General features: G+C 44.0%; 3 protein-coding genes and 1 long non-coding RNA gene across 7 annotated transcripts; 2 read left to right on the plus strand and 2 right to left on the minus strand.

Moving 5' to 3' along the window:
• Positions 1 to 1,866: 1,866 nt before the first annotated feature.
• LOC106311017 lies at positions 1,867 to 3,106 on the plus strand. Of its 4 annotated transcripts, none has more exons than XR_001263906.1 (6): positions 1,867 to 2,036; positions 2,222 to 2,299; positions 2,458 to 2,556; positions 2,645 to 2,738; positions 2,824 to 2,920; positions 3,031 to 3,106. It is a non-coding gene; the product is annotated as an uncharacterized LOC106311017 (long non-coding RNA). The 4 variants fall into 4 exon arrangements; XR_001263908.1 differs by having other exon boundaries at positions 2,510 to 2,556; XR_001263905.1 differs by having other exon boundaries at positions 1,891 to 2,036; positions 2,216 to 2,299.
• A 5,429-nt stretch (positions 3,107 to 8,535) lies between these two features.
• LOC106308507 (uncharacterized protein At3g43530-like) lies at positions 8,536 to 9,932 on the minus strand. The gene is made up of 4 exons (XM_013745666.1): positions 9,528 to 9,932; positions 9,294 to 9,455; positions 8,841 to 9,212; positions 8,536 to 8,772 (listed from the first exon to the last, which is right to left on the minus strand). The coding sequence occupies exons 1-4, from the start codon at positions 9,930 to 9,932 to the stop codon at positions 8,536 to 8,538; spliced, it is 1,176 nt and encodes a 391-aa protein (XP_013601120.1).
• A 4,659-nt stretch (positions 9,933 to 14,591) lies between these two features.
• LOC106308508 lies at positions 14,592 to 16,155 on the minus strand. The gene is made up of 3 exons (XM_013745667.1): positions 15,813 to 16,155; positions 15,292 to 15,770; positions 14,592 to 14,873 (listed from the first exon to the last, which is right to left on the minus strand). The coding sequence occupies exons 1-3, from the start codon at positions 16,153 to 16,155 to the stop codon at positions 14,592 to 14,594; spliced, it is 1,104 nt and encodes a 367-aa protein (XP_013601121.1).
• Positions 16,156 to 19,102: 2,947 nt separating this feature from the next.
• On the plus strand, positions 19,103 to 21,223 carry LOC106308510. Its single transcript, XM_013745668.1, has 5 exons — positions 19,103 to 19,640; positions 19,721 to 19,915; positions 19,998 to 20,055; positions 20,111 to 20,555; positions 20,693 to 21,223. The coding sequence occupies exons 1-5, from the start codon at positions 19,103 to 19,105 to the stop codon at positions 21,221 to 21,223; spliced, it is 1,767 nt and encodes a 588-aa protein (XP_013601122.1).
• Positions 21,224 to 21,654: the final 431 nt, after the last annotated feature.

Consider the following 21,654-nt stretch of genomic DNA (forward strand, 5'->3'; position numbering starts at 1 on the left):
AGAAATCACGGGCGTTAACCCGAGTTAGTTACCCCGCGTTGGACGTCGATCAGCCCCAACTTCACGCGCGCGGGTACGGCTCCCCGCGTCTCCCACCCCGAGTCGAGACGTCGCGACTTCTTCCTCTTCGTACGAGCGGGTTCACGATCCCGCAGGTCTTCAACCCGTGTCGTCGAGCTTCATCTCCTCCGTCGTGGTCATCAACAAGTCGCCACTGCACTCAGAGTCGCAGCCGTGACCTCAGCTCGAGCCGTGAAAGCATGTCCCGAAGCTCTGGAGTCGTCGCTTCTCACCGTCGTCAATGTCGCACTCTTCTTCCTCGTGTTCATCTCCATCACCATGGCTTAGGTTCAATCTGCTACTTTCCACCATGAGAGCGCTGGGTCAAGCTTCATCGTCGTGCTCAGCCTTCGCCGTCGTCGGAATCAGGCTCACCGTCGCGGCCATATCTTTAGATCGTGAAGCGCTTGTGAGCTCCAATGGTGAGCTCTTGCTCATTTGCAAAACAGGTTTCCAGGGTTCTGGTAATTCATGAATTTGCTCCAACCTTTGGATTGTGCACAAAGGACCTCCCGAATTGACGCATAAACTTTCAATTGAACATTCAGACCCCCTCGTATTTGCAGAATGGTCCCCGAGCTTTTGATGACTTCGTTTCTGACCCCGAACTTCTTAAATTGCAGAAATGACCCTGCTAATTGGCCCAAAACTCACAATTGTGCTTTCCAAACCCTGTTAAATGCAAATGGACAAATGTATGCAATATATACACCTAAATGCAGTCTAGAATGATCATAATAATGTAAATTATGAATCTGAAACTCATCAAAATCTCTAGATATCAGTCGGTTACTCCCGGTTTGACGGAACTGGATGGGATTTGAGTGGGATCCATGATCGTGCTTAGGAACCTTAGATCGGGTTCTTAGCAAAGATGTTTTTCGTCTCTCTTCCCCTACAGACGGCGCCAAAATGTGGATCCTAAAACTCACGCTAAGTATTTGATAGTGATTGTTTGTAAAGATTAGGGAAGAAAATAACGTGGGAAACGATATCTTTAGAACACAACGATGTAATCAGATTCCGGTTGACAAAAATGGAATTTTATTGATAAGATTTTGCAAATATAATGGTGAAATGAAATCGAAAATATAATTTAAGAAAAAGTAAGATCAAATACAAAGTCCGAAAAACAGAATAAGAGAGCTTGAGATTGAGGTCAATATGTTTGAGGTAAATCGCTAGGGTTTTATGTGTTTTCTCTACTTTGGTTTTCTCCCTTCTTATAGTTGATCGGGATTTCGCCCTCATCGTGTTGACCTTGTCTTCCTCTTGTTAATGGCGCTTTCTTGACCGGGCCTCTCCTAGGCCGAACTGCTGGCCCTCGCTATCTATAACTCGTCTAAATCGGGTTTGGTCGAATTCAAACGCTAATGGGCTTGGGCTGTCGGTTTATTGTTTATTGAGTCCAACAATTATGAGGTGATGAAAGGAATGGAAGTAATAAGTAAGAAGAAGAAGATGATTGAATTTAAGTTGTTTGGAAAAACTTACTATATTATAGGGAGGTATCAGGTCTTGTCTTGTATTGGTTCCAAGGGTCATATGGATTTTTCTTGGAGACTCCTATCGGGGTTCGGAAATGGGTACTTAGACCACCTCCATCGGAGGTTTTAAAAAAGGGTTCTAAAAAAAATACCAAAAAAAATAAATCAAAAAAGAAATAAAAACACAGAACCGGTTCTAAATATGACATTTACAGAGATGGTTAGAACCCGTTACGTGTCTCTTTGATATTGGACAATGCATTTTTTGTCTCTCTCTTCTTCCTCGAGGTTTCCAGCGTGACAACAATAGACAAATCCGTCGTTGATCGGAAGGTGAAAGTTCCGTCACCGTCTCTTCTCCTTCATCTCGTTCTCATGACGCCACCGAGACCACCGTCAGGGAGACAAAGGCCGCTGCGTTATTAATCAGATTCAGAGAGAACAGAAGGTAGCGGCAGTTGGGACACGCTTGAATGGAACAAACTCAATGTAATTCCCCTATTTTCAATTCTCTATCGATTCTTGGGTTTCAAAAGCTTTCTCCTTTCACCCACAATTAGACATACATCACGTCAATTTCGTGTTTCTGGGAATTTTTGAAAAGTTCATATTTTGGGAATTAATTGCTCAAATTCTAATGTTTTTTTTTCTATTTGGATCTGATTAAGTCGCAGCACACAGCTTCAGGTTCAAGTTCAACATCTTTCGCTAATTTGAGTTGCTTGCTCGAATCCGAGAGGGTCATCGTTGAGGTATATATATCTATGTCTCTTGAATTGGTCATTGTTACCTTATCTGGCTATTGAAATCCAACATTGGTTTGTTTTTGATAAACTCTCTCCCCTCCTTTTTCAAGTATCAGTGTGGCTCATTTGTGCAGCCTCTGATCTTTGTTTCTGGGTTTCTACAGATTTTCTTGGTTTTGAAGATCATTCTTACTCTTTGATGCTTTTACTACACAGAAGCTCATAGGAAATATGGTGGAATTGGAACTCTTCTTGTGATCAAGGTCTGCCATTGAGCATAAGATTAATCTTGCTTTTGTTTCTTGTGTTTTTGTTTAATCAAAGTTTGCTTTCTGTGTTTTGATTTTTCAGGTCTCTCCTGAATCAGCAAAGCCAATTTGGAGAACTGGTGGCAGATCCAGTTACTAATGAGCTGCTTCATTACACCGAGAAACCCGAAACTTTTGTATGTACATATCACTGAGATGACTCAGATTTTTATCATCTCCAAGATTTGATTCTAATGTTTTTCTTTAATCTTGGAAACTCAGGTCAGTGACCGTATTAACTGCTGTGTTTATGTATTTACACCTGACATTTTTACTGCCATAAGACTAAGAGATGTTTCCTCTCAAAGGAAAGACACAGGTAAAAAACAAGTAACAAAGATCTTACAACATAATGTATATGTTTTCTTCTCTTATTAGTATACATATTCAAAAGCCCTCTCATTCTTGTTCCTTTTTCTCTTGTCTTAGCAATTCTGAGACGTGTTTCCAGCTTTGAAGCTCTTCAACCGGCAACAAGGTTTGTCTGTCTGTCTCTTGTCTGCGTGTCTCTTGTCTGCGTGTCTCTTCATACATAACTGAATAGCCTTTTGAACTGAATCATCTTCTTATATGATATGTTTTCACCCTTTAGAAAAAAAAAAAATTTAAGAACCTCTAAGAGGTTCTACCATTGGACCATGAGAAAATTAATTACACTAACAAAGGTTCTAAACTTTTCAAATCACACAATTAATTATTAAATTATTCATTAGAGCCCATAATAGGCTCTAACCATTGGAGTTGCTCTTAGTGCTATAAACTTTGGTATGACTTGTGTTTTGTAAGAAACAGTTTTTGTATGTTTTTTTTTATCAGTATGCTAATCTAGAAAACGAAACAACAGAAGTTAATATTAACAAACAAAAGAAAGCAAGGAAAATACTCTAATTTGACCCAATTGGAAATTTTCTATTCTCGTTACCCCATTCATTTTCTAACTACCCCACCATATTTCCCCTCTCCTTATTACCTTTTACTATTTTATTATTATCTCATTTCTCGTGGATCTCATGCATTATTCTCTATTTTTTATTTCAAAAGCGGACCCCCTTCCCACATAAAGTCCAGAATTTATTGGACAACCTAACAGGTGACCCCACACCCAATCTACCTCTCTTGTTCCTACAGCTGTCCATCTTGTTCTCTTTTCCCCAACCACCTTCGAACCTCTTCTCCCCATCTTGGCTCCATTGGCGAATTTTGAAGCTTCTTTTGACGTAAATTAGTACGTTTTTTTGATAATTTTTTTTATAATAATATACTACTTATGTTTTATATGATATGAGTAACAAAAAATATCAAAGCTTAGTTGTAAAAATCGTGAGAGTTTTCAAAGAAATATGAAAATAATGTTTGAAGAAGATTCTGTATATTTCTCTTTTTTAAACACGGTTTTGGAAGAAGAAAAACATGAAAATGGTGTTAGATGATAATGTGGGTTTTGTAACACGTTATTAGTTGATTAAAAAGACTTAAATCAATGAAAAACAAAAGTTTTAGGTATATTGGTATGAAAATGATGTTTAAGGACTATTTTGTATATTTCTGCTTATTTTCACTGTTTTAAAGCAAAATACTACATTACAGTTGTGGTAGACGATATTGTGGGTTGTATAACAGCCTCTTGGTCAGTTAAAAGGGTTAAATCGAGAAAAGTGAAAATTTATAGGAACTACTGGAATTGCTAGTATTACTGGATCGATTATGTACCAAAGATCTTGGACAATTTAGATTCTTTAAATAGTTAACTAATCATAATTTTATTTCTTTTTCAGGGAAATCTATGGCTTCTCTTGTTACAATCATATGTTTTGACTATGGAGGAAGTTACATCAAGGATGTGGCTGAGATAAGGTGGATCTCGGGAGAAGATGAAATTCACACTCTAGTAATGAAAACATTTGTGGAAGAGGTTACATATTCTGAATTGTTTGAGAGTACATGTAGAAAGATTAAGGCAGATGGAGATGGGATGCTGAAGATTAGTTATTTTCCAATTATATTTTATTCAAACAAGCCATCATATATTTGGTGTGATGAAGACGTTTTGGGTTATCTCATGCAAGTAAATCATGATAAATGTAGAAGTGTTTTACACGTGGAGATCAGCAGTGACCTGGACGATACATATGGTGGTCTGTCACTTTCAGGAGATGATGATGGAACTGATGATAGCTATGTCGGTCTATCTGATGGAGAGGATACAGATACAGAAGAAGATGGAACCGAAGAAGATGGGACCGAGGAGGATGGGACAGAGGAAGATGGGACTGAAAAATATGGAACTGAGCAAGATGGAACTGACCAGGATCATGAGATGGATGGCGTGGTCACGCTTTCCACAGCTGAGCAACCTGAAGACTTTGAGATGCATGAGAATTTAGAGCATGGGTATGAAGGAACATAAGTAAGAGGGGAAGTTGAAGCTGCAAGAGCGGGAGTTGAAGCCACGACAATAGTAGAAGAAGAATGGGATGATGGTCTCGATTTGGTTAAGGGTCAAGAATTCAGAACTAAGACAGCCATGCAAGTTCTAGTTCAGAGGGGTGCACATAAGAATGGTTTTAAGTATGAAACAACTAAGTCTGATACTGTGAGATTTGTGGCAAAATGTCGAGGAGCCAAAGAAGGTTGCAAGTGTTATTTGCGTGTAGCAAAGCTTAAGAATTCAGATCTTTGGACGGTTAGAACTTACATCAAGTCTCATACATGCTCAGTAGTAACTACAAGTACCCTTAGAAATATAAGGAGAGGCACACCACATGTTGTTGCATCTGTTTTGGGTGAAGAATATCCCGGTAGATATGACACACCAAAACCAAATGATCTGATCAGTATGGTTACCCACAAGGTTGGTGTTGATGTATCATATGCCACAGCATGGAGAGGAAAAAGTATGGCTACTAATGAAGTGCGAGGAACTCCGGAAGAGAGTTTTTCTATGATACACTCCTTTATGTACATGCTTAAGTTGAAGAATCTTGACTTAGTAAGTTATGTTGAAGTGAATGCGGTGAAAAGATTTAAGTATCTATTTTTTGCATTTGGAGCTTCCATAGAAAGGTTCGCGGCGATGAGGAAAGTTATCATTGTGGATGGAACACATCTTAAGAATGTTTATGTTTGAGTTCTGCTTGTTGCGACGGCTCAAGATCCTGATCATCACCACTACCCTATTGCATTTGGTGTAGTTGATGGTAAGAAAGATGAAAGCTGGACGTGGTTTATGAATAAGTTGAGGACTGTGATATCAGATGAAGGCGGATTGGTGTTTCTTTCGGATAGAAATGTAAGCTTGATCAAGTAATTACGAGAGGTGTTCCCAACGGCCGCACATGGGTATTGTATCTGGCATTTGTCTCAAAATGTCAAACGACATGTTGCCAACAACAGAGACGCTTGCGCATACAAGTTTAGAGAGTATGCACATGCTTATACAGTGGCTGAGTTCGATGATCTTTATGCTGTTTTTCCCAGGAAGTATCCTTTTGTTGCGGTTTATCTGGAGAAAAGTGTTGAAGCAGGAAAATGAGCAAGATGTTACTTTGAAGGAGACAGATACAATGTTGACACAACAAATGCAGCAGAATCTATTAATGGTGTTCTTCGGGAAGCGAGAAAATACTTCTTGCTACCGATGATTGATGTTATCATTACAAAAATGTCTGATGATTTAACAAACATAGGAAGAAGGCACTCAAATACCAGTCACAAAGAACCTTGTGCCTACAGTGGAAAAGGAATTGTTAAAAAGATGTTTGGAAGCGAGGTGTTTAGATGTTGTTGAGATAAACAGCTGCCACCTTGAGTACAATGTCAATGGTAGTGACGGAAAGATTTATACGGTTGATTTAGCAAGAAATATGTGCAGCTGCAAGCGTTTTGATATAGACAAAATCCCGTGTGTTCATGCAGCAGCTGCTGCCAAGTTCTTGAGCGTAGGAATGGACCTCCATCTACAAGAGTTTTGTTTGAAATACTATTTGGTGGAGCTCGGGCATTGGCATACTGTATGACGATTTATCATGTTCCTCATATGTCTGAATGGGTCATACCAGATGAGATTCGAGCACTTAAAGTTCTTCCCCCGGTATATGAAAGAAAGAAAGGACCCACTCAAAAGCAAAGGTTTCCATCAGCCGGAGAATCTCGTGGACGAAGAAGAGGACGAGGAAGGGGAAGAGGCAGGGGCACGGGAAGGAGAGGCGGACGTTTGTATGAGTATTTTGAATGTGGAAGTGCTTCTGCCACCACCGAGTAACATGGGACCCTTGTGCTTTGAACTAGTAGGTAACGCTGAACTACTACGTACTGCTATGAACTACTGTGTGTAATATGGACTACTAGGTACTACTACGGACTATTATGTGTAATATAGACTACTATGTACTACTATGGATTACTATGTGTAATATGGACTATTAGCTATTACTGTGTACTACCTTGGAACTACCTTAAAATACATTGAATTACTATGTATTATGCATGTTTGTAAGAACCTTAATTTTCGTCTTATTATTTATTTTTTAGAAAACGTATCTCATGTATTACGTGATTATATGTCCATATATGTGTTTATTTGTCAAATTAGGCATTAAATACTCTCAGATTCTCAAGTTGGTAAAAAACTTCTCATTTTCATAGAAAACATCCTTATACTTTCATACTAATGTCTTGATGGGAAGGCCATAATGAGAACTTCAAAAAATACATATTTTCTGTTTTTTTTTTCTGTCAATGTGTTATATACATTCTAAAACTGTTTAAATAGATTGGTATTACTAATAAATTTGTTTTTTGACGGAGTATTACTAAAAATTGTTGTAGTTTGTCAAAGTATTACTACGAAGAAGAAAATATTACTACTACCTTGAGTACTACTAAGTGTAAGTATTCAAACATGTGTTCTCTTCCTTTTCAACACGTTTTAGACATGTTTTTTTTTTGCTGAAAATTTTAAATACGTTTTAGACAACTTTTTTTTTTTAACTTCTTAGTAATACCTATCAAACCTAGTAGTTCTAATTTTGAGTTTTAGCACACAGTAATACCCTATATTCTAGTAGTCCAAACCTGCAACAACACAAACAATTGTCTTACATATCATCCATCATACATAGGCTCAAGAGATTCAAGTTTTACATATCATCCTAAATAAGTTCAAAAGAAAAGCCGAGATACATAATAAACATCCAGAAAATCTTAACGCACAAGTCTTCTAAGCCTTTGTTTTACGTTTCTTCTTTGGCTCCTCGATCTCATTGGTCTTTCCTTCAGTGAAAGGAGTTTGCACCCACTGTGATCGTGCACAAGTCCTCATTGCTGGCAGCATTGTGAACTTCTTTGGATCAGCAGACTTTCTCGGTTTACCCCTCTTCTTAGGACCATGTTTCTTCACCGCCATTACCTTAGGCCTGTTCTTCACCGAACTGCGAGAAGGAGCTCTCTCAGTTCCATTCATCTTATCCACACCAGAAATTCTATCATTGCTCTTGCAAATGTGGTAAGAATTCACCCTTGTTTCTCTTCCTCTGTGTATTTCTTATGCTCTTCCTCCTCAGGAACATCTTCTTCACCCTTTTTTCAACATCTTCTCCAGCCTCAACCCGAGCCTCAGTTCCAACCTCTTCTTCACTGTTTTTTCCAGCTCTGCCTCAACCCGAGCCTCAGTTCCAACCTCTTCTTCACCCTTTTTTCCAGCTCTGCCTCAACCCGAGCCTCAGTTCCAACCTCTTCTTCAGCATCTTAAGCTTGAGTCTCGGCTTCATCATCTTTATTTTCAGCTTTGACTCCTTGTTCTTTTTCTTCCTCAGGTTCTTTGTCTTCTTCAGCTTTAGCCTCAGTTTTAAGTTCTTTCTCTTCCTCAGAACCTTCATCTTCCTTATGAGCCTCTTCTTCACTCTCTTTCTCAATCTCAGCCTCCTTGTTTTCATTCTATTTATCAGTCTCCTCAGCTCTCTGACCTTCTAGTTCTTCTACCACCTCTGTGTCCTCAACCATTTCTGCATCTACAGGTTCTTTCTGTTCTGTTCCATGCGTCATATCCCAGTCAAAATCCATGTCTTGGTAGTCGAAACCCTCATTGTTCTCCCTCTCCTTCTCTTTCAGTTCCTTCATTTCTTTTTCAATCCCATCAATCCTCCCGTCTATTGTCTCCACCTTCTTGGCATTCTTTTTTAAATAATATTGGCAATCTTCAATCTTCTCAAGCTTCTTCTCGAGACCCTTTATCCTCTTACACCTCTTTTTAAAACTTCTTGGCTCTTTTCAGTGACACTAAGCCTCTTGTCCATTTTCTCCACCTTCACACTCACTTCACTCAAACATGTCATCAACCGGTCTTCTAACGCTTTCAAAACGTCCTCCAAACCATGATTAGAGGAGGATGCTTCTTCTCTCATTTTCTCTTTGTCTTTCTTCTTAGTGAATTCCCTCGCAGCCACATCTAACTCAAAAAGATCTGGCCACCAGATAGACTTCTCCTTAATAGTAAGCCATGTGCTCCACAAGTTGTTTGGTCCTTCTTCATTTTCGTAGTCTGGCTCTCCATCCATAATGTGCGCCATGAGAGGTTCCTCATCAACAGTAGGAACCAGAACACTGTTAATAACCTGAAATAAAATCGAAAACAATATCAGACTTATATTGTATCCCACTCACTTAATTGTAACAGAGCGATATTCAACACATACCGTAGTTTTTCCAAGTGCGTTGTACAGATCCTCAAGTGGATAACCCTTCATGATGTTACTTTGGAACCGCTTTTTACACATCCTGGGACACCTACTCAAACAGCCATCTACACCTTCTCTGAATTGTGCATTTAGAGCTGGAATACACTCAAATGCCAGGATCTGATTGTCAAAACAAAGCACTCAGAACTGATTCTCAAAACAAAAACAATCAGATGAAGAAGTAAAATTTACCTTTAAAGGAAGTATAAACCCGAGAAAGCTGACATTCTTCTTAGGTTTCCCCTTGAGCTGCTTCATCACCTGATTGATGGACCAGATATCATCATCAAACGGCAAGCGACCCCAAGGAAAGGTTTTACAATCCTCCACATTGTTGACGACTCTTAATATGAAAGAGTTAAAGGAGGCAATATACTTTCCCTTCGCTTTGATAACCGTGCCTAGGAAGTAAAGCACCGCCATCCTGAGTCGATCCCCCCACGCGCTCATACTCAACAACTTCTCTTCCACAGATTTGATCGTTATCTCCTTATGTGATTTAAAGTGCCTGTCTACAAACGCAAAGCTCCCAATCTTCTCATACTGAGCCGGGTATTCATGGCAGTCCAATCCCGAGATAAGTGCATGCTCTCTCATTGAATACCAGATGGACACGCCATTAACCGAAAACCAAGCTGTGTCCTCTCCCTCCTGTTGTTAGGGGATTTTCGTGTAGGATCTTTGTGAGTACTATGGAACGATGGATGAGCTGATATTTAGTCTAGATTTTGAAGTAGTAAAAGAGATTATGACTTGAATAAGCGTTTATTAGATCGAACTAGAAGAGATTACAAAGTATTGAGCAAGAAACCATAGTCTAGCCGTCTAATTCTAGCCTTCAAGTCTAAAAGAGTCGATCACTTATTCTAGGGTTTGGGTTCCCCTTATATAGTCGTCTATAGGTCGGTTCTTGTCCGTTGGAGTAGATGGAAGTCTTCCATATTCGGAAATATAGAAGATTCCCCTTATCAGCAATTTGCCTTTCTTGGAGCTGGAGGCGGTTCCTGGAACCGATACTGGGGTACTCGATACTGGGGACCCAGAAATTTTCTGGAACGGGAATCCGGAGATCAGGGTCCTGCCTGGGGCTCGGAGGAAAATGATACCTGAGGATTTTTCCCCAACAGTTTGCCCCTTATTTCTCGATTTCGTCATCGATTTCGGGTAATAACCTGTGCACTCAAGTCAACCGGGGTTGCTCATTCTCAGCAGGTATCCCTCGGGCAGGACAGCGTTCTACGAACTTATGTCTAGGGTTCTTTATAGGCTATAGTCCTACTCTGGACCCAAGCGAGAGACGACTTTTCTGCAGAGAACTCAGTCTTGGTGATGTTTCCTTGGGTTCTTGAAGGAGGAGTCTGTAGATTTGATGATTTCTTCCGGGGGCTCTCGAGTTCGCCGGCTTGATACGAGGTTTCGTAGAAGAGAAGCTCCGAATATTTGCCACGGAGAAATGTAGATTCTTTCCCTTTCCGAAAGATTTCTTCATAAATATAAGAGATCCGTTGATATCTCAAAAGCCGGAGGAGGGCTACTTGAATTTTGAAATCATCTCGAGATCCGAGGTTTCCGGAGCACGCGATCTTGGCCTTTATATGCTTCGGCTTTTCCCCATCTTCTTTACATCCAAGCCGACGATATCTTTACTTCAGGTATTACCTTTTATCCCTCTATCTCTTTGCTACTGAGAATTTCTCTAGGTAGATCGAGTCGTCTTAGTCAGTTAGGGTTAGAGATTGACTTCCTTACGATACTCCCGGCTTGTTGAATAGGACCGATTTGAATTATGTCCAAGCGTTCTGCTCCTTCCGACCCTTCTGTTATTGATAAGGCCAGATCGAAGAGGAAGGAAGATCCCTCTGTGTCTCACTGCGACAGTTCTTCCGACCCATGTGAAGAATCTGATGGCTCCCCTGCCACTGACTTATGGTCCGGCGGCTCCCACATTGATAGGCCCCGCTTCAACGGTCGTTGACGATGACTTGACGGAATGGCGGAGGAGGTATTCTCTTCCTTCTCATATCGTCCTCCGAGCGCCTGCTTCCGAGGAAAGGGCTTCCAGCTGCACCCCGGGGGAGATTACTGTTTATGAGGCCTTCTTTGACTCCGGCTTCAGAGGGGTAATCCCAACACTCATTGTTAATTTGTGCGGACTCTTCGAGATCTCTCCTTCCCAGCTGAACCCTCCTGCCTGGAGGATCCTTATAGCCATCCAGAATCAGGGTGACTTGGAGTATCTCTCTTTTGGCCTCAACGAAGTTTTGTTTGCTTACCATCTGGCTCCTCTTAATGGAGGGGAGGGACGATTCCACCTGCGTCCTCGTAGTGGCCTGCCGATTGTGGAAGAGCTCCCGAAGAATGACCGGAAAGGGCCAGTTTTTAATAAAAAATGGGCGAAGAGATATGCTTTCATGGCGCTCCCTGGGTCCGCTTATCGATTGAACATCATAGCTAGGCATGGGGAGCCGATCGTTCTTTAATACTTAACCGTTTTTCTGATCATTATATTCTTTCTGCAGCGGGAACTCATCATGCTCCTCCGGAAGGTGAAAATACTGTTCTTCGGGCGTGATAGCTTCCTTTAGACCGTCGTCAAGTGAACTTCCTAGTTAGCGAGACTGTATTGTTGCGCATCAGTCTTTGGAGTAAGTGTGTGTCTTCGCATTTTCTTCATTTGCTCTTGGTGTCTGACGGTAGTTTTTTTACAGGGAACATGTCTGGGAGCGCTATCAACGATCCTTTCGCAACATATCAGGAGGCGGCGAAGATGATGTCCGCCAAAAAGGGTTCCGCCAGTAGGACCACATATGGAGATGAGGTGATAATCACAGGTAGTCACCGTACGACAATGGCGAAGCCAGAGCCAACTTCCTCATCTCAGGGAAAGAAGTCTAAGGTGGGGGCGTGACAACCAGGTCTGCGCATCAGTCAGCTGGTGCTGCCCGTTCTGCTGGGGATTTATCTGTGCTAACCTGAATTCAAAGGTCTTTCCCCAAGATGGCGTTGTTCTTCCGGCTGGGGATCCTTCGGAAGTTGTCCAAGTTCTCCAAGGTGGACTTCTCCAGGTAAATCTTCGCATTCTGCTCCTTTCTTTTCTTCTTTAGTAGTTCTGATATAGGTTATTCGTTTCGAACAGGTTACTTCTCAGCTCTATCACCTAAAAGAGCGACTATCCAACGAGAACCTGATGATCGATCGTGAAGAGCTCAAGAGTTTGAAGCGCCAAGTTTCTGAAGAGAGAGAGCAGCGTGTGGCCCGGGAGTTGGAGATTTGTGACCTCAAGGATAAGGTGAGGGAACTGGAGAAGGTGGCCGAGACATCTTCTGCTGATGCGCTAGCAGCGAGCCAGAAGAGCCAGGAGTTGGAGGAGGAAGTGGAGATTCTCAAGCTAGAGATGGTGATGGCCGTGAATGGAGCGAGGATTGTTGCTCGGTGGGAACTGATGAGGGAATGGCTAAACAAGCAGAGCAGCCAATGGGACCTGAACAGGGCGCTGGATCAGTATAAAATGGTGATATTGGAAGAGGCTAAAAACAAGGGAGATCCGCCTCCTTCCTTCGAAGATGATCCTGCTATCCCGCCGGCTTCAGAGATGGATGTGGATTCATCTGTGAAACCTTTAGGGGCTGATTTCTTTTTAAATCTCTTTTGCCTTGAACGATGCTTCTCTTTCTATTGTTGCTACTCCTTGTTTTTCGCGTGGTTGCCCTGCTGTGGCTAATAAAGATAACTTTGGGTTTTTCTTTATATCCTTTGTGCTCTTCTTTAAATCAAACTTGTGGTGAAGAAAGGTGGTCTTGAGGACTTAGACTTTATTGAGACTCAGGGAACCTTCCTTTCAGCTTCCAGGCTTGAGGGTCTTAGTCGAAATGAAGAAGTTGTGAGGTCTTAGATTGGACCGAAGATGCAGTCATCTTTAATACCTGGAGATTCGTGAATCTTTCAGAAGGGTCTCGGACCCGTCTGAGGGTCTGGTTGACTTTAGACCCCAAGATTCGTGGGTTCTTGATGCCCCAGCTTGACTGTGGAACACATGGACCATGGGTCCGTGGTTGTTAGGTGTTGGACCCTGGGGTCTTTTATGATTTCGAGAGCTCTTCGGGGTATCCCGCGAGACTAAAAGTTTGTTAGATGGCATGTGGGCCTGGATCCGGGTTTCGTGTTAACCCGGAACTATAATTTTTCGCATGGACCGTATTCCGCCTCCCTAGGAGAGACTACTACCGATATCTGTTGGGATTTCGCATTCTACCGCTTGGAAGCTGGTCACTATCGAGTTCCCGTGTTGCATGCTGCCTCTGCAGAAGCCACTATCAGACTTATTAAAGTTTTGCTGGTGTGGATGAAAATCCAAGTGCCAGACTTTACCACTCTCCACGTCTGGTCAAGCAGTCGAGGGCTCTCTGTATGTCACAGTACTTTGGCACTTATATAGCGTCCCTTGTATTGTATAGCTTGGAGCGTTTTAATACAGGTACTTGCGCGTATTGTTTTTGGGGACCCCGATATACCTTAGGCTATACATAGGTTTTAGGTAGTATCGACAGCATACTCAGGTTTGCGCAGACCCATTCCTTTTTTATGTCTCATACCCATTTGTTTTCACGTCGAAATACCACGTATCAGTGAGGTTGAGCTGGGATTCGAAGGTTTCGTGGAACCTGATCCAGCCCTAAATGCCCCTTTAAGTATTGTGGCTTTCCTAGTACTTTTATAGTCGGAACTATTTCATTATATATGCTTTTTCCGGAGACTCTTAGCATACATATAAGTAGGAAACCAAAATGCTTAAACAATAGATAATAGAGTAATATAAATCGAGATCCGGGGATCCTAATATAGAATAGTAGGTTGCAAGGTGTTCCAAATAGGTACACTACGTTTTACCTTTGCTTTTTGATAACTCGTGGACTCTGTCCTGTTGTAGAACCTCGTCCCCTGGTTGGGAGATCCCCGTCTCAGCTTGCTCATCATGGCTCCTGGTCGTGTGCCATCGGTTGGGTAGGTCCCGGGCCGACAGCTCGGCGTTTCCTCGGATGATGAGCCTAGGGGTTGTGCTCAATGTAGAGAGGGTTTCTCCTTTCATCGTCTGGGGGATAGTCCGTCGGGGATCGAATACTCCAAGTGGTTTCTCTACTAGTTTTCTCCCAGGGCTTATCAGGTTCTCTTCTGGCCTATGGGTCCTTGCATTGCTCGTGGCTGAGCTTGCCCCAGGGATCCTATACTGATAGCTATTTTCTTCGGGACCTTGGGGGTTTAGAGATCTTGCCCCGGCGTCATGGATGATCCTACTTCGAGGCGCGTGCCCCTCTTTTGGAAAGGCCAAGGTGTCGTCGGGGATTTAGGATTCCTTGGACTGGGTCTGCGATCGTCTCCACCTGGTTGATTGAGGACTTCGAAAGCTTTCTGAGGTCTGATCCCTTCCGAGTGTACGCAGAAGATTGGTCTCCCGAGTGGTCCTTTACGGGGAAAATGAGGTATCTCATCCTGCTTCTTGGTACTCCTTATCTGGCCGGAGTTTTCAGGGTGCCGAGGTATCTGTGGAGTTTTTGAGGTGCCGAGGTATCTAACAACATGTGGAGATGACACCTGCAAACCGTCGCCCTCTCCGAGCTGGGGAGTGAAGCTTCTCTGGGCCGAACCTGCTGGAGCTTATGAGTTTAGCGCGGATCCTCGACCCTAAACTTTTCCTTGGGGTTATCGTTGCGGGGATCCGGTTCTCCAGATATGATGCTTCGTATCTGGGCCTTGAATCGAAAGGACTCTGGGTTTTGACTACCTCTGAACTAGCTCGATTCGAATCCAAAAGAGACCATGCGAAGCGGCCGATGTTAAGCCGGGGAGAATTCCTCGGCCTCCTTCTCTCGTTTCTAACTCATCGCGTACCTTTCCTGTTGTTAGTCTCTGGTCCCAATACGTGTGGAGCTCAGGACCCACACTGTAATTGCTATAAGACCTTTGTCTTCCCCTTTAAGGTGGTCTGGTAGCAGGATCGTGAATTTTCTTGATCACCCCTGGCGGCCTTGATGCCCCAGGGAGTAGGGAACTTCACCATTTGATAGAGTGTTGAGGGGAAAGCTCTCATATCATGGATCCATGGTCTTCCCAAGATCATGTTGTAGGATAATTGGCAGTCGACGAGGAGGAACTTAGTTGACATGTTGATTCCTTCAGCATAGACTGGAAGGACCACTTCACCGGCGGTTTGCTTCACCTCTCCGCTGAATCCCACGAGTGGGGTTGTCTTTCTAGTTAAGGCACTTTCATCCAACCCCAGGTCCTGATAGGCGGTCTGGAAGATGATGTTGTTGGAGCTTCCGTTATCTACTAGGATCCTCCTTACCAAGCAGTTTGCTACGGTAAACGATATTACTAGAGCGTCATGATGGGGAGCCAGGACCTTCTCTTGCTCCTTCTCCGTGAAGCTTATCTCGTCTGTTACCAAGAGTAGCCGTTTTGATTAAGACGTCTCCAGACCAAGTTTGGCGTTTCGAGTGCTCTTCTTTGCAGCTGCATGGCATATGCCGCTTATCTCCGAACCTCCCGATATGACATGGATCACTCGGTCCTGTCGAGGTGGTGACGCGGGTTTGGTTTCAGCAGATTTCCTGGCTGTCTCCTTGCTTAGGAGGTTCTTCGCCTTTTCTGAGAGGAACTCCCGAAGGTATCCCTTATGGAGTAGGTCGTTGACTTCGATCTTCAATGCGATGCAATCTTCCGTCTTGTAACCATGGTCACGATGGAACTCACACCAGAGGTCGGGGTTCCGGAAGGAATCGGGTACCCTTATCTTCGAGGGCAATTTAACCTGTTGACCCATCTACCTTAGGGCGTTGATTAGCTCTGGTTGGGATACAGACAAGTGTGAGATATCTGGCCAGGTAGATACCAACATCCCTTCCGCTCTCTCGAGTGGACGGCTCATATGTACCTGCCCCGGTTCCTGCCTCCTTGGTCTTTCGTGGGTTTCTGGGAGGACCTCTCGTCTCTATCGTTTCGGTCTTGCCTGGCTGCTTTCTGATCTTGTTTCTGTTGAGCCTTGGCGCGGCTCGCGACATCATCTTCCCATTTCACTTGGGCCCATGCTTGAGACAATACGTCTTCCATGGTCTTGCACTGGTACTTGGTGAGTTCTTTATACATATCCCCGTCGGGGAGTAATCGTCTGGGAGCAAGCCTCTTTTGAAGGCTGAGATTGCCATAATGATGTTGCATTCGGGGATCGATACCTTTTCCTGATGAAGCGAGCTATATAATCGCGAAGGGGTTCGACCCGATGCTGGAGGATTTCGTAGAGGCTGTCCGAGGTTTTCTCCAGACTCCGGCTACTTGCGAACTGCTCTACGAACTTATCGCTGAGGGCCGCGAATGAAGATATGGATTCGATCAGGGTTGAGCCGAATCCCTTGCACATGGTAGCCTCGTGGAACTAATCAAGGTTGAGCCGAATCCCTTGCACATGGTAGCCTCGCGGAACTCCCTTGGGAGTGCTACAGCTAGCATCCTTTGTTTGTACTGAGCGATGTGGTCGTCTGGGTCGCCGGTGCCGTCATACATCTTGGGGAAGGAGAACTTTCTCGGCATCTCGATCAGGGCAATGTTGTCTGTGAAAGGAGTATAGGCGTAAGAACCGAGATTACTTTTCCGAATCGGAGGTGCCACCCCGGGGAGCCTTTCTACCATAGATTGCATGGCGTCGAGCTTCTTGGAGAACATCTGCTCCAGGTAGGTGGTCAATGAGGACTGCAATGCCGCGGCTCCTACAGATGTTTCCTTCTCGGAGTCTGGCTCGGAGTCGCTGGATATTGTTTCATGGACTCGCGTCCAGCTTTTTCTCCTGATGCCCCGGCTTCATCTGAAGGCTATCGAGCGGTACCTCCTGCGGTGTTGGGTTTATCCAGGCTCGGCATGGATCGGACCTGTGTGTGGAAGCGGCGCTTCTTGTTGCTTACCGTGTTGAGGGCTTGATTCTTGTCTCGGAGAACAAGGTTTACAGATTCGAGCTGAGTAAACTTCTCAGCACTTTGCTCCAGCTGCTTCGAGTGTTCGTCTAGCTTATCCTTCAGGCTCAGGGTTCTCGGTAGCTTCTCGAGCCTTGTGCAAGTCGGTTACCTGGCTTTGTAATCCGTCGAGCTGCCTTTGTAGCTCGGCTTCTCTTGGAGTAGATTCTGACGGGTTGTCTGGCTCATCCACCGCCATCATCACATAGTTTAGATTACTCCCCTGCTTCTAGCGCCAAACTGTTAGGGGATTTTCGTGTAGGATCTTTGTGAGTACTACAGAACGATGGATGAGCTGATATTTAGTATAGATTATGAAGTAGTAAAAGAGATTATGACTTGAATAAGCGTTTATTAGATCGAACTAGAAGAGATTACAAAGTATTGAGCAAGAAACCCTAGTCTAGCCGTCTAATTCTAGCCTTCAAGTCTAAAAGAGTCGATCACTTATTCTAGGGTTTGGGTTCCCCTTATATAGTCGTCTATAGGTCGGTTCTTGTCGGTTGGAGTAGATGGAAGTCTTCCTTATTCGGAAATATGGAAGATTCCCCTTATCGGCAATTTGCCTTTTCTTGGGGCTGGAGGCGGTTCCTGGAACCGATACCGGGGTACTCGATACTGGGGACCCAGAACGTTTCTGGAACGGGGATCCGGAGATCAGGGTCCTGCCTGGGGCTCGGAGGAAAATGATACCTGAGTATTTTTCTCCAACACCTGTAAAGGAATCGTGCGCAGTAGAAGCATCCACATACCAAGCAGCTTCATGTTTGGTTCATCAGGCATGTGGAAAATATAGCAAAACTTAGGGTGGTTTTCGAACCACTCCAGCTCAGGCTTAAACTCAGGCTTCTTAAAGATCTTCCCCGTGTTGCTCACATAACACTTGATCTGTATCTTACACGTCTTGGTGAACTCGGTTGGCTTGAAGTATAGCTCATCAGGTGGCAGTGGTTGGCATTCCTGCAAACCAGATAAAAATTGTATCAATTGTGTACTAGTAGTACTAGTTGTAGAACCTAAAATCTACACTATGTATTTGATAGTGATCGGGGTTTGATCTAGGGAAGACAAATGATATAGGCAACAATATCTTTAGAACACAATGATGTTAAACAGTTTCCAGTAGGTAAAAGTGGACTTTATTGATGAATAAGATCGAATACAAAGAGTTGAACTAGATCGAGTGATACAAACGAGATCCGTAGAGAAAGAGTCTAAGATCGGGAGGAAAACAAGGTCGATGTAAGTGTGTAGCTCTCTCTAGGGTTTTCAATGTGTCCTTCTTAATGTCTCTTCTCCTTTCTTTATTGTAAGTTGACTTCGTGATCTCAGTAGCTTCTCCGTGATCTCCGGGGCCTCGACTCCGTTGCTTTTTGAGCTCGATTGCTTGTTATGGGCTTCGGTTCCTTGCGGCCCATAACTCTGATCACGGCCCATTGATGTATTGACCGAAATTGGGTCCAACATTTGTCCCCTAGCCTTTTGGTTTATTTGGGAAACCAAAGGGGCGAAAACCGATGTTACCTGGCGGCGTCGCAATTCTCGGGAAGTGGGATGTCACGCGCATCGGCTTGATTTGACTTGTCGACCATTTTCGAATCATGTGGTTGAGATCGATAGTTCGTGGCCGGTTAATCTTTTGTGTTTTGGGAACCGTTTATATATATATATATATTACACTTCACTGGATAGATCGTCTTCTTCGATACTACAATCCTTCTTTCTCTTTCATCGTCTTTGGTATTGTTTTTTTCCTGCTTCGAATTTATGGCGCTCGAGAAATTTGGTCCCCACCTCAAGACAATTCTCGAGGCGAAACACATCGAGGCTATCTACGAACTCTGGGGGGTCGATTATACCGTCGAAATTGAACTTCCAGAAGACGGCAAAACTCCGGAGACCGTGAGACCGGGATACTGTGGAGCCTATATGTCGCATTTCGAGGACGGCGGCTTATTGTTTCCTCTTCGTCGTTTTCTTCTTGAGGCGTTGGCGGAGCTTAAGATGGCGTTTACCCAGATGGCTCCTAACTTTTTTCGTTATTTCTTGGCCTCCTGGTTCCAAGCTCAGGAGGAAGGCCTTGAGTTCGGACTCAGGGAGTTGAAGCAATTGTTCGCTGTAAAGCGGAACAATGGCTTTCTTGGCACAATGATTCTTGCTCCCCGCTCTGGTCGTGTTATTATTGAAGGCATTCCCAATAAAGATGATCGATGGAGAGAAAAGTTCTTTGTTTTTAAGGTTAACCTGGCGTCGGTCGGGGATTTTGACTTTGAGATGATCCCTAGGGAATGGTCCGACGACATTGGTAATTTTTTTTTTTTTCCAAATAATGTCTGCTCCTGGTCGTCTTTTGGCCTAAAAGTCTCCTATCTTTTTTATCTGTAGACCCCTTCGGCCTTGCGCCCATGACCCCAGAGCTTCGTGGGTTAATGGCTACTTTGCGACGTGGTAGTCCTCGATGGCTCGCTTTTACTCATGACCGAATTCGAACTGCTTATGCTCTTCCGCCGGGTGTGAACCGTGTTATTCATGTTGCCTTGGTGGCTCCCGTTCGGCCCATGAAAGGTCGTGGCAACAAGAGTAAGTTGTCCTTCTCTTGACAAGATTTTGAGATACTTCATTAGCGCGATCCTAAATCCTTCGAGGTTCGTTTCGTTTTTAGGGAAGAAGGAGAAGGAGGTGTTGCTCGATCGTCCTGATGAGTCTTCTGAGGTCGGGTCGTTAGAGCGAGCTCAGAAAATTCAGCGCGGGCTGGTTCATAGATCGAGGTTGCAGGCTCAGTCTCCTGGCCTTCAAGCTAGGCTCGGTATCGATTGCTATCCCTGCCGGCGGGACTCGTAAAGCATCAGATAACTCGGCGAGTTCTGCTGGCGATCGAGCTCTTAACGACGAGGTCGATTCATTGACTCACCGGCGTCAACGTCGGGTCTTGGAGGAGATTAATACTGTGACTTCGGGGTCATCGAGCTCGGGACTCCCTCCACCGTTACGTGTTTCTGGTGAAGGTACTTCGCGGATTAACTCCAGCGGACGTCTTTCGAGCGTGCCCGAAGCCTCTTCGTGGGCGTTTTCATATGATAACGAGATTCCTATCCTTGAGAACCCCGATTCCCTCGCTGCGATCTGGCGTATGATCAGAGCGGAAGGATACGAGCTCCCTTCTCTCGAGCTTATGCGAGACCGTGATGCCTATGTTCGGATGGCAGTTGCGAATGCCAAGGTACGTTATCTTTCTTCGGTGCTTTATTGAATGGGATGACAATGTCTGATGTTATCGTTTTTGCTTAGGCTATGGAGGCGAGCAATCAATACGCCGCTTTGATGGAGGGGCGATTGGCTAATTTTGCAAGTAAGTAGGAGATCGCGGGTCATCTTCTCACGATCCAACAGCTTCGAGGTGAGTTGGAGGTTGCTCGGGAGGTGGAGAGGCAGCGCAAAGCGGAGATCGAGGAGTCGAAGAAGAAGTTGGCTGCTGCTGAGGCGGAGAAGGTCGCTATTCAGAGCGATCTTGACTCGATGAAGGAGAAGCATAGGCGAGAGATCGAAGGTCGAGATAGGCGAGCTCGCAAAGATCACTACCTTGCTCGTCTCTCTCTTGCTCAAGAATATGATGGGGTTCTGGCTGTAGAGAAGAACAAGTTGGAGCAGAAGAAAAAGAAAACGGCTGCGGAGATTCGTTTGCAAGAGGCGCGAGCTCGTATTGAGGCTTTGATTGAGTATAATGAGGGTGGCTTCGAGCTCGAAGCGGAGTTGGAGCGTCTTAAAGACCTGGAGGTTTCGCTCGAAGTTGATTACGGTCTTGCTTCGGTGTCGGATCCTTCTCTTAGTCGCCTCGATCTTCCTGAGATTTCTGGAGATTTGGTCAATCAGGATCGATGCGAAGGTTAATTTGACTTAGTTTGAAGTTTGATATGTTCTGCTTTTTTTTTGTGCTTTTGTTGTCGAAAAGAAAACATATATATGTCTTCGACGAATTATGGGACAATACCTCTTTAATCGTATGTTTTGATTTAAATTAAGCTTCATTGAGCCTGTTTTTATCCTTTAGGAGGCGTGGAACAGAGACTGATCAGGAATCTGTTTTGTGGGCCTTTATATGGCCTGATAGCAAGTCAATAGAACAGGCTACGTTTAGGGGTCGAGTATTCTAAGTAATAGAAGAAAAGTAACAAATGTTTGTTCGGTTGTTTGGGCTGCGCTCGGTGTCGAGCTGCCTACGTACCCTCTTCGAGGGATCAAGCCTTTTCGTAGTTCCGTTTTTCTTTGACTGAGCTGTAGGGTAAGGTCGGTAGCTTCCCAGCTTGAAGCTTGATAGTCAT

Source organism: Brassica oleracea, chromosome C8 (genome assembly GCF_000695525.1).
Source record: "Brassica oleracea var. oleracea cultivar TO1000 chromosome C8, BOL, whole genome shotgun sequence".
Taxonomy (NCBI): domain Eukaryota; kingdom Viridiplantae; phylum Streptophyta; class Magnoliopsida; order Brassicales; family Brassicaceae; genus Brassica; species Brassica oleracea.